The sequence below is a fragment of the Balaenoptera acutorostrata genome, chromosome 20 (assembly GCF_949987535.1).
Source record: "Balaenoptera acutorostrata chromosome 20, mBalAcu1.1, whole genome shotgun sequence".
Classification (NCBI taxonomy): Eukaryota; Metazoa; Chordata; class Mammalia; order Artiodactyla; family Balaenopteridae; genus Balaenoptera; species Balaenoptera acutorostrata.
In genome coordinates this window covers 15,955,090-15,968,079 of record NC_080083.1, presented here as the reverse complement: position 1 = coordinate 15,968,079, position 12,990 = coordinate 15,955,090, and the positions used below count along the sequence as shown (strand labels likewise).

The window sequence follows — 12,990 nt, the reverse complement described above, 5'->3', positions numbered from 1 at the left end:
TTCCTATTATGCCAGTTTCCCTGCTTTTAGAAATATGGCCCAAGTCAGTGGTAAAGGTTGAAAAAACTAAAACAAGAACAAAAAATAGATTCCTCATTCTCACCCCACAGCTGCTAAGCCTCTAGAGTCTCTGGGTGTAGACACGGTAACCAGTATTTTTAGAATTCTCTGGTTGCTTCTTAAGAGTAACTATGTTTAGGACATGGCCTAAGTGTGTCTAAGGTTGTCATGGAGTAGCTTATGGCTGAAGGTTTATCTGTATTTCCTGGTAGGTGTCATTGAGGAATGCTCTTAGTAAAATATGTAGGGAAATGTTTTCATACTGTTTTTTTTTTTTCTGTGAACTTTCCCATATAATAACTAATTGTTCTCTAGCATTTTATTTTAGGAAGTGTGCACTTATGGGTTTAAATCTTCGTTTGAATTTAAAAAGCAAACAAAACCTTAACGTTTGGTAGAACACATAAGCCAAAAACACAATAGATGAACTTTATGGTATGTAAATTATACATCAAAAAACTGCAAATAAGAAGGGAAGATGAACTTTTGAAGAAAAATCACTAAATATGGTATATAGTTTTCATCGGCATGTTTGGTGTGTGGTTGTAAAATTTTAATAAGACTCATTGATGATAAGTTTTACCAAACTAAAATTTGTCCTACCATGAATGAAATAATTTTATAAATTATGTAATTGAGTTATAACCTATATGAACATAACTTTTTAATTTATTATTTTGATATTTACATATTACAAATGAAGTTTAATGTTCTCAATAACCCTTCTTAATCTGATTACTTTTTTTCTTATATAACTTTCTCAGGAAAAGCAGCTGTTCATAATTTTTTCCTTCATTCGTTTTTTTTCTCCCCATAGAAATGGCAGGATATTATTAAGGAAGTCAAGTTTCTACAAAGAATAAAACATCCCAACAGTATAGAATACAAAGGCTGCTATTTACGTGAGCACACAGCATGGGTAGGTATATGCTTCCCCCTTGCTGTAATTTTAGTTGGTTTCTGTTTAGAGTTAATTATTTCAAGAATGTCTCAAAATGGTTGTGTAATCCCATGCAGAAACACCTTGAAATGTTAGTTCATTCTGAGAGGGAGAGCAGCTTTTCCTAGAACTTCTAGGCAGGAGAGGGAATGTATGTTTTGCGAGTTTACTGCAGAGATTTAGCTGACATGTATGTACATTTTTTGTACTCATTTTTTAAGGTAAATGGTGACTAGGGTTTGTTTTACTTCAAACACTCTTCTTGATCTCCTTGGTGAATTTATTTTATCTCAAGTAGAATCTTTTTAATAATATATTACATGGTACATGGTAAAATGTTCTCTGACATTTTTTAGTAGTATCGTTCTTCAAATGGTTTATCAAACATTGTGAAAGCAATCCTGTTACTTGAGGATGAAATCTAGCCTATCTTTGACATGAACATATTGTAATCTATTTAACTACAAAGATCTTGGTGAAGTCCTGATGAGTCCTGGTGAAATTTGAACTGATTATGATTCCTTGGCTGAATAATACTAACGCTAGAGAATTGAGACACTTTGTTATAAGAAGTGGTGCTTAATTTTGCCCCGTTGTTACCGCTGAGGTGACACGGTATTAATACCGTAGCATTGTGGGCATAACTGTATCTTTTAAGAGAGAGGCTAAATTTTCTTTAAATGGGAATGATCCCTTATTTTGCATAATTAATAAGTCACAGCTAATTATCATTTTAGTATCCTAAACCTAGATTTGTAATGTTTGGTGCATTTTTATCCAGTTTAATTTTGGTGGTGATGGCGGTACTCCTAAATACAAGGCTGTGGTTAAAGAAAAAACAGTGACATTGGGGAGATTACCTCTCTGTCTCTCATGTTTCTCCATTTGTAAAATAAGGATAGTAATAGGGCCTACCTCATAAGGTGGTTGTGAGGATTAAATTAGGTTTTTTTTTTTTTTAATATTTATTTATTTGGTGGCACTGGGTCTTAGTTTTGGCAGGTGGGCTCCTTAGTTGTGGCTCACGGGCTCCTCAGTTGTGGCTGGCAGGCTCCTTAGTTGTGGCATGCAAACTCTTAGCTGCTGCATGCATGTGGGATCTAGTTCCCTGACCAGGGATCGAACCTGGGCCCCCTGCATTGGGAGCGTGGAGTCCCAACCACTGCACCACCAGGGAAGTCCCTTAATTAGCTTTAATATATATATAATATCTGGCACATAGAAGGTGCTCTGTGTTTGCTTTAACTGTAACCTAAGCTTTGTATATATAGTTCCAAAGGACAGTTTTTTGCTTCCTAGCAATTACTAAAGTATTGCTTTAGTACTATAGATTAATAGTAACAGAATATGTATATTCCTTTATAATTTTAGTACTAGTTATATATGAAATACACATGTTATACAAATGATTATATGTTGGTATTGTAAAAGATTAATGTATCATTAGCTTATCTTTACATATGTACTTAATAAATTACTAGGTACATAAATACTCATTTTTTAAGGTAAATGGTGACTAGGGTTTGTTTTACTTCAAACTGTCTTCTTGATCTCCTTGATGAATTTATTTTATCTCAAGTAGAATCTTTTTAATAATATATTTTAATGCTTATATAATTTTTCTTCCCATGTAGCTTGTAATGGAGTATTGTTTAGGATCTGCTTCAGATTTACTAGAAGGTAGGTTTCCTTTAATCATTAAGAAAAAATAGTATTAGCAAAATAAAATGAGTATTCAATAAGAGGTTTCTTAAATAATGTACAAATTTTCCAGAAAGAATAAAAATCGTAACCTTTCTATATTCTCTGCATAGTATGCACTATCCTCATTAAATGTTACATAATAGCATAAAAAAGGTGATTTTTCTCTCATTTTGACTTAAGCTTTTTTGGATTCTTTGTCATTCAGCTTAATCTGTTCCTTCTGTTCAGAATGAAGATATTAGAATAAAGGGAGAACTTTTATTACTTTTGTTTTTGTAATCACCAAATAATTGCTTCATGTTGTTAACTTAGAGGAAAATTGGCTGTGGACTATATACTTTAACAACTAGGCACAACTGTATACTAGTTGTAAAGTTCAATAGCATTATTTTATTATCTTTGGAAGGAAATCCCGTCTTGCTAAATGTTAGTTTTTAAAAATTGCCCTATATATTAGGTATGTATTTTTAAACAAAAATGTTCTTTATAATAAATATTTTCAAATAACTTTTTTATTTTAAGTTCACAAAAAGCCATTACAAGAAGTGGAAATAGCAGCAATTACACATGGTGCTCTCCAGGGATTAGCCTACTTACATTCTCATACCATGATCCATAGGTAAGCACTTTGAAAATTATTATATATTAACAAGCAAATGGCTTGTTACATTATTAACTTATTAACCCTGAAAGTTTTGTTGGTTATAGCCAAGTAAAACCATTTCTTATAAACTCAGGTTTTTTAGATTGTCCATGCTGAAAAGTACGTACTAGTACACTTGATCTCTTTGTTTAGGATAATTTTTATCTTTGTCTACACATGTTGCTGGATTTTCCAAAGTTCAGGCATACCTCATTTTGTTATGCTTTGCTTTATTGCACTTCACAGATACCTCGTTTTTTACAAATTTAAGCTTTGTGGCAACCCTGTGCCAAGCAGGACTCTAGGTGCCGTTTTTCCAACAGCATTTGCTCACTTTGTGTTTCTGTCACATTTTGGTAATTCTCACAGTATTTCAAACTTTTTCATCATTTTATTTGTTATGGTGATCTGTGATCATTGATCTTTGATGTTACCATTATGATTGTTTTGCCATTTATTAGCAGTAAAATATTTTAAAATTAAGGTATGTACATTGTTTTTTTAGAGATAATGCTACTGCACACTTAGTAGCCTACAGTGTAGTGTAAACATAACTTTTATATGCACTGAGAAACCAAAAGATTCATATGACTTGCTTTATTGTGTATTCTGTTTGTTAGGGTAGTCTGGAATCAAACCTGTAGTATCTCTTAGGTATGCCTGTATGTGCACTTTATAGATTTGTGCACATTTAATTGAAATTAATTGTAGAATCATTTAATTTGGGGAATAGAGAAGGCATTAGGGATTATATAGTCTTACTTTTTTCATTTTACCAGTGAAGAAACTGATGCCCCAATTTGTGACTAATTTCCCAAAGTTTACAAAGCCAGGTGCATTTAGACTAGAACTAAACCTAGATCTTCTGTCTTCCTGGTAACTGATAATGCCAGATTTATTCCATTGATTCCATGATATGGATAAATAAAAGATACTTAATACTTTTTATGCTCTGAGTATTAATCCTTGATGATCCTTGATAATGAATAGTAAGCTTAAGCCATTCTATAATGCATTTTTAGCATTGATATTGGTTTTACCTGTTTTAGAAGGAAATTAGCATTTTTTTATTATATGTGTGAATCAGGCAATACATGTTAAACTATATAGTAGAGTCAATTGTGAGTTAATATGATTTTTTTTTTTTAAGATGAGGATTGTAAGGTCCAAGAGAAATTTACATACTAGTAAGTAAGTGAATAGAAGATTTAGAATTATAACCTAAGGTCTTCGCACCGCACAGCTTGTGGGATCTTAGTTCCCTGACCAGGGATTGAACCCAGGCCCAAGGCAGTAAAAGCGCTGCCAGGGAATTCCCTAAAGTGCCTCTTCATTTTTAAAAAACAAAATAGATTAATTTAGTGTTATGTCCATTACAATAGTAAGAATTGACAAGTGCTTGGGAACTTAGTTTTTCTGTTTGTGAAAGGTTAAGTGTATGTTATGGTGCCCGTTGGACATACAGTCCCATTTTATAAATATCCATAATTTTCTGGGATCATGGATATTACATTATCCATATGTTTGTTTTCATTTCATATCCTAAGGGTGGAAATGATATGAATAATCCTTTTTTAAAAATTGGGGGCATGAAATTCTTTTTTTTTTTTTTTTTTTTTTACATTAAGTAGGTTACTCAGAAATCTTAAAATTGTGAAGGAGTGGTCCGCTATTTAAATTTAATTTTTAAAACCATTATTTGTACCAATAAACAGGACCTCAAATGTAGACTATACACTTTAATTACCTGATTTTCTGTCTTGTTTTTACTGCTATTTTGCCTTCTTTTTTACAAAGTTGTTACTATATATGAATTCTGTATTTCTTGTATTCTAATTTGGATCTTAATTCTCATCCCAATTGAGAAATTATCCTAGGACTTATTTTGATTTCTCCTTCTCTGTTTTACAAATTTTTATTTGATTTTTATCATTTTTTTACACAACCCAGTGAAGGAAAGAGAAGTAATTTTCTGTGTTCCTTAAACCCAGAGATATCAAAGCAGGAAATATCCTTCTGACAGAGCCAGGCCAGGTGAAACTTGCTGACTTTGGATCCGCTTCCATGGCATCTCCTGCCAATTCTTTTGTGGGAACGCCATATTGGTAAGAATAATCTTATCTGGATTTGATCTTCATAATTGATATTGTGTGTGGTTGTGTGTTTTTAAGATGTCTTTTTCCTGAAAATATAATGTTATTTTGGACATTTTAACTTTAAGCATTATAGTTAGTTTCAAATATAGATTGGGAGTGCTCCCCTTACACTCCCCATTTTTAAAATTTGTCCCCCCTACATTTTCCTTCCTATGATTATCTGCATCATATATTGGGTGTGGGAGTGGAAACATTCAATAAAAATTCAAGTGAGGAAAAGATAGAAATGCTAAGTGGAAATGTGTGTGTTTTCTTTAGATTTATATTTACTATATATCATTGATCTTCAGACTAGGAGTACCTAAAGACTGGTAGTGGACTTGGAGTTCTCTGGGGTTTTTTGTTTTTATTTGTTATTATGGAGAATTTCAAATATACATAACACTAGACAAAAGTATAATGAACCCTACATATCATTCATTCACCCCAGCAACTTTATCCCCATGGCTAGTCCTGCCCTATGCACTCACCTCTCCCTTTCTTCCTCTCCCCTCAGTTATTTTGAAACATTCTGGACATCATCTAATTTTATCCATAAATAATTCGTTATTCATGTCAGCAAGTTTGAAGGGAATAATTTTCCAGATCTTCAACTTTCAAATGTATCCTCTTTCTCTGTGTATGCTGAGAGCTGTGTCTTAGGCCCACTACATCATCTTTCTCACCTGCCTTTCAAATCTCCCTTCTCCTGCCTCATAAAAGAAAGGCTTCTAACCCACCCTGAATATTACAGTGATGCATTGCTCTGGGGTGTAAAAGCCTCAAAGCAACACCAGAGGAACAATTTGAGAAGATGTAGCATCTGTCAGATATATTGAAGAGTCAGGACAAAACTCTTGGCAAGTCCTTGTACCTTTCCAGTCATCTCCCTTCCGTTCCTTCTACCGTTTGCTTTTTCTTTCTCCCCAGTTATCTTCCTTCTCTTCTTTTCTTCTAGTGTAGAATTCATAACTGACATGGTTGTTGTGGGGACATATTAACATGTTATTTGCATTGAATTCAGACTTTTTTCTGGTAGAAGGTGATTCTGATTTGACTGATATGACCATGAAGACTGATTTTGCTAACTAGATTATAGGGCAGTGTTTTTAATAAATTGAATGAACTAATTCTGCAACTCCAAGTTTTTAATATCTTTAAAGCACATACACAATATACATACATACACTATGCATTATATCCTTTGCAACTATTAAATTTATAAAATTTACATATCAACTCAAAAGTGTGCAAGGGATACATAGTTTTTATAAATTCATTGAAGGTAAATAAATGAATTAAAAATTTGAAGACCACTGCTCTAGATGACCAAAAATTTCTATGTAAAACCCTAGTTTAGATAGAGTCCCCCCCCATAAAAAAGGGTTCTGTGAGTGAATAATATTTCTCAGTGCTTCCCCTCTTTAGATATTAATGATGAATATTAGATATTAAAAAGGCCCTCGAAAGTTCTGCAATAAAAAAACAGATTACTTGTTTAACTTTTCTTAACTTGATAATTTCTCAAACTTCCTTCAGCATCTTAAAGAACACATTGACAATTGAAAGTTTACAATAAAGTAAACATATCGGTTAATTTGTATATAGTGTATTTGGAGCACAGGAACTAGGTTCATATTTATATGTCTTTACACAAATGCACGTGTGCACACACACACAAACACACACACAGGGATACCTGGTAATAATCTTATTGAAGCAGTCAGCAACTGTTCTAAGTACCTATCTGTGCTTAATACCAAATACATATGAAGTATAAGGTAAAGTATCATCAAGAACCACAGACTCTAGTTGAAGACATGAATTAGTGTTTCATTTTTTGTAGGCTTTTTTGGGGGGTTTTTGTTTTGTTTTTTGTGTTTTTTTGGCTGTGCTGAGTGGCATGTGGGATCTCCCCAACCAGGGATCGAACCTGCCACCCCCCCTGCAATGAATGGAAGTGTGGAGTCTTAACCACTGGACTGCCAGGGAAGTCCTGTGTTTCATTTTATCACCAAGACACCTGTTATTGGTTGGTTATAAAGTTGATAATTTTGTGATTGTTTTAGTTGTGAGCTGCCCTAGCCACTTTTGTCATGGGACACTATTCTAATTTGAAAGAAAGACTGACAAGCTATGGTTATTCAGCATTGGATATTGTGATAGGTACTTTCTGAAATAAATGGAGTGAGTTTGTCATTTCAAGGGAAACAACTGATGGTATTCAATGCTATTGGTAAAATTCCATCTTTCAAGCAAAAATTAGATGGGATCCTGAGACCAAAATATTTGAGAATCACTGGCCTAAAGGCTATACAGTATTAGAATTTGCAGACTTGAACAGATGCAGAATACAGTCCTGCTCTAGGGCATCCTTCCTTTAGGATGCTGTTACATGATCATGACACATGGTGAGAATGAGTCACACTATATATGCAAAGGTAAATATTTACCTCACAACCTGTAATACATATATTTCATATTATAAAAATTCTTAATGTCCAGATATATTGCCTGAAATTCACACCAGGTGTTCTCCATGTAGATAGTCATTACATTTTAAAAGAATAGCATACTTTTTTTTAACTTTAATTTAAATGACATTTTAATTTTTAGGATGGCCCCAGAAGTAATTTTAGCCATGGATGAAGGACAGTATGATGGAAAAGTAGATGTATGGTCTCTTGGTATAACGTGTATTGAACTAGGTAAGCATGTTCTTTATTACTATGTAGTAAATTTTGATCAAAGTTTTACCTCAATTTCTATACCAAATTACAGCTTTTTATTTTTTATGTTGGTTACTAAGGGGAGCAGTATGTTTATTACATAGTTTTCATTTTGGTTATCTGCTAATTTATATATATATTAGCTTAGGTATGTTGTATTTGCTCTGTTAAATTAGGTCTAAAATAATTTCCACTATAGTATTAATTAAGTTTGAGGTATCTATGTCTTATTATTAATGAGTATTTGTTAAACACTTGGAATATATATGTGATTACTAGATTTACCATCTATAGATGGTCTCTAAAGCATTTATGAGTTACTTATCTTTACCTAGGATACTTATTACTTTGCGTTAGATTTGAGAATTAGCTGTCAGGCTGCATACATACTGTAGTAGTTTGATTTTATGCACACATTTTATTCTGTTGCCCATGAATGGAACTATGCTTAAAGCAGCGGACCACCATAACTTTACTAACATTCTCAATGTAAGTGAGCCAGGTGGGTAATTGAACTGTCACTGTAACTGAAGATGATGGCCATCTTCTTGCTCTTGATTCCCCAGGCTTCCCCCCACAAGCCCAATATCCTTTTCTTTTTTTCCTTCTTATAAGAACATTCCATTAAACTTTATTTAAAAATAAGAGTATTTAATTGAACCATTCTAGGAGTGACCAAGGATTGAAAACAACACATTAAAGTAAAAATCCATGTGTAATTTTGACAAATCATATTTATTTTAAAGTTTGATAACAGCAGTAAACAGAGATTTGGCGATTACCATAATGCCATTCTCCTCTGATCTCTTCATCTCAGTTTGAGGTTTGCAAAATGTTTCTTCCATTTGAAAGTATCCTTAAGTGTCTTAAATTCTTTTTCTCTTGATTCTTCTTCCTACTGGTAGATCCTAATTACTTTCTTAAGAAACCTGGGTATAAATGTAAAAAAGCTGGTTAATATATTCTGCCCATGGGTTATTTTTACACTCTTATGCTGGCTGATGCATATATGTGCACCTTGGTGATAGCAAAATTGCATTAATGGTCCTGTTAGATATCAGTGATATATTTTAATGTTTATCTGATTAGAAAGTATTCATTGGCTAATTGTACTGCTCAGAAAGAAATCTCTCTAAACTCTGCAGTTTCTGTGAAATGGTCTCTTTTTTCCAGACTTTTCTAGCTTCTTTTTATTATAGTTCATAAGATAGAATTACTTCACAGTGAGAGTTTTTATGCTTATAATAAAGCAACTTCAGAAGATGTGACTGCCTTTGGATAATTTCAAATGAGTGAGATGTCTTAAAGAAATTCTTAGCGTTTTAGGCATACATTAGGCATCTTCAACTTTTATAAATAGTCTTTCATAATCACTTTTAAAATTTGTACTTACAAATGTTTTGAATTATGAAGTTGTTCTAAGTTCAGGAACTATATTTTAAGCCTGCTTTGGGTTCCAAGGGAAAGGTCTAGAGGAGCACAAACAAATAAAACTGTCTGCATTGGTAGAAATGTTCTGTGTCTGCATGCCTTTTGAGCACTTGAAATGTGGCTAATGTAACTGAGGAACTGAGCTTAAAATTGTATTTGTCTTTTTTTTTCTTTTAATATTTATTTATTTATTTGGTTGTGCCGGGTCTTAGTTGTGGCATGCAGGATCCTTGTTTCCGCGTGCGGGATCTTCGTTGCGGCACGCGGAATCTTTAGTTGTGGCATGCGGTATCTTTAGTTGTGGCATGCAGTATCTTTTAGTTCTGGCATGCGGAAACTAGTTCCCTGACCAGGGATCAAACCCTGGCCCCCTGCATTGGGAGCACCGAGTCTTAACCACTGGACCACCAGGGAAGTCCCTTAAAATTGTATTTCATTTAAATAAGTTTACATATAAATAGTCATATGTGGCTAGGGGGTACCCTGTTAGACAGTACAGGTCTATAGGCATGCAAATTAGATTTGTAGTCTTGGGAACTAAATCTGTTACATGCTTTTACTTTAAAATAGTTAAAGATAGTGAATTAAAGCAAACTATTTTCTCGTAGCTTGGTTATGTCTTATGACCAAGAAATCTTAAAGTGCAGGATTTTTCATAGGTGAGTTTATATGTTTGATTACAGTTAATCTGATGGAAAAGATCCCTAGTTTGTTGTTTTCAGGAATGATTGTACAGTCGTGTTTATAAAAATAAATTTACCACTTTTTTCTGATTATAAAAGTATATATTGAGGATGTAAAATTTCAGAACTTTAAAAGGAGTAAAAGGAAAATAAATCAAAATAAATATAACTACAGTAATTTGTTAATGGATACACAGGATAGAAAGATGTAAACTGTGACATCAAAAACATAAATCAGTGGCGCACCTTGCAGCTATGGCGGCGGTGCGGTGGTGCTGTCCAGTCAGCCACTGGTGGTGGTGGCAACTTCCTCTCAGGAAGTCTGGTCTCCGCCTCCTGCTTCCACCACGCTTGCTCAGTGGCGGCAGAGGCAGCGGTTGTCCCTGCCTCTCTGCCTCCTCCACCTCGGCCTATCCACCAGCTGGCGTTGGCGGGGAGGGGGACGGTAGTTGTAGACGGCCACCCCTGCCTCAGAGAAGATACCACATTGAGTGAGCAAAGAATGAACTTTTTACAGATACCTTTTGTAAAAGGCTTGTAAGGAATAGTGCCATAATTTGAATCACAATGGATTTCACATTATGAGGTGAATGGGAGTGAAGTATTGGACAAAAATAGATTTTTTAATCTCTGCATCATGGTTTTTAGCTCCTCAGTTGTTGCACAGTCTCACTGTTTGGGGAAAGTTCATGCTAAAAAACTGAAGCAATTAATGGGTGAATATGATCAAATTTCTCCACCAAGTTCTCAACCTGATAAGCAGAATCCCTTGTCAACCTAATGAAGGATTCAAAGAAGACATCTGACTCTTTTCAAGATGAACTTGAAGATTATATCAAAGTGCAGAAAACCAGAGGCTTAGAGCCAAAAACTTGTTTCAGAAAGATGAGAGAGGATTATTTGGAAACCTGTGGATACAAAGAAGAGGTTGATTCTAGACCCAGGTGTAGAATGTTTGATCAAAGACTCCCTTATGAACCCGTCCAGACCTACTGAAGACCATGCAATATTTCACAAGCAGTGGAGAAGCAGTTACCTCAGTGACTACCAGCTCATGACAGCAGGCTGAGACTGGACTCCCTGAACTACTGTCAATTCACCAGGGACTGTTTCTCAGGAAAACCAGTATCCCTGAACTTCAGTCAACAAGAGTAAAACTGTAGCTCATACAGTGTAGAATCTGGAGTTTACAGACACCTCTCCTCAGAAAACAGTACCAGTGCCCATCAAGCTAGTTATAAACAGATACATCAGAAGAGAAAAAGATACCCAGAGGAAGGCTGGGAAAAACCAGAGGAGGAGTGGCCCAAGCATAAGAGGAAGAAAGCTTATGAGGAAATAGATTTAGACAAACACAAGAGCATCCAAAGAAACAAAACAGAGGTGGAAACAGTCAGAGTCAGTACAGAAAAGCTTAAGAACCGAAAGGAGAAAAAAAGCTGAGGTGTAGCCTCTAAGAAAGAGGAACATAAGTGTAGAAAAGAGAAGAAGGAACAAGGGAAAGAAAGGACAGAAGAGGAGATGCTTTGGGACAAGTCTGTCCTTGGATTTTGAAGCTCTTGCATTGGTTCTCCTGAGGTTAAACTGAAAAAATAGTTAAGGAGCTTGGTTTTATGATGTCCATGTTCATATCGCTCTTTTCATGTGAACAGGTACAAAGGCTAAGTGAACAGAAGACATTTAGTGTGCTTGCTCTCCAAAATGGAAATTACTTTTCCTCTCTTCTAAAATCATTGCTACATTTTTCTTATACATAATGTAATTTCCCTTAATGAGGGTGGCTCTGCTTTTATTCATCAAATTGCTGTGATGGTGGAAGTATTTTTCCCTTGGGAGGTCATTTATTTTAAATTGGAGGATTAATAGGCTTTATAGAATCTATTTCTTGATTGGGTGTTAGTTTGGGGTGGGTGTTTTTATATTCACTAGTTTTCTCTGTGAAGCAGTTTAGATTGATTCTTTTTTTCCCTTCATTAGATCTAACTTGCAGTATATTTTCTAGATTGGAAAGTGGAAAATGACATACATTATAATAAGCTTAAGTTGCATACAGTTTTAAACATTTCAAAAAGTCTTGATACAAAATCAGTTTATATTCTGGAAATGTTTATAATAAAGTTCTAATTTCTACCAAGAAAACCCATAAATCAAAACCAACAAACGAAAGATAAAACATGGGGGTGGGGAGTAAAAATGTAGAGCTTTTTTTAAACTTAAGTTGTTATCAACTTAAAATAGACTATTATAAATATGTTGTTTTATATATTTTGTAAGCTTCATATCAATCACAAAGCAAAACCTATAGTAGATACACAAAAGATATAGAGAAAGGAATCCAAACATAACACTAAAGATAGTCATCAATTCACAAAGTAAGAGCGTGAGAGAAGAAGAAAGGAACAAAGGAATTACAAAACAGCCAGAAACCGATTAACAAAATGGCAATGAGTACATATATTTATCAATAATTACTTTAATTGTAAGTGAACTGAATTCTCCAATCAAAAGAAATGGGATGACTAAATGGATAAAAAAACAAAACCCATCTGTATGTTGCCTACAAGAGAGTCACTTCAGATATAAGGACACATAGAGACTGAAAGTGAGGAATGGAAAAAGATATTCCATATAAATGGAAACCAAAAGAAAGCTAGGGTAGCTATAG

General features: G+C 34.2%; 1 protein-coding gene and 1 pseudogene across 3 annotated transcripts in view; both read left to right on the top strand.

The window, feature by feature from the left end:
- Positions 1–12,990, top strand: part of TAOK1 (TAO kinase 1) — a 158,404-nt gene that overhangs the window by 90,413 nt on the left and 55,001 nt on the right. For 2 of the 3 annotated variants that reach the window (XM_007183855.2, XM_007183856.2), the window contains 5 exons: positions 878–979; positions 2,635–2,680; positions 3,227–3,323; positions 5,339–5,452; positions 8,099–8,190. In XM_007183855.2, coding sequence (XP_007183917.2) covers positions 878–979; positions 2,635–2,680; positions 3,227–3,323; positions 5,339–5,452; positions 8,099–8,190 — 451 coding nt within the window. Of the gene's footprint in view, positions 1–877; positions 980–2,634; positions 2,681–3,226; positions 3,324–5,338; positions 5,453–8,098; positions 8,191–12,990 lie in introns of those variants that run through there. The other variant, XM_057535556.1, reaches the window with a different exon arrangement.
- On the top strand, positions 11,078–11,879 carry LOC103012803 (lysine-rich coiled-coil protein 1-like; annotated as a pseudogene).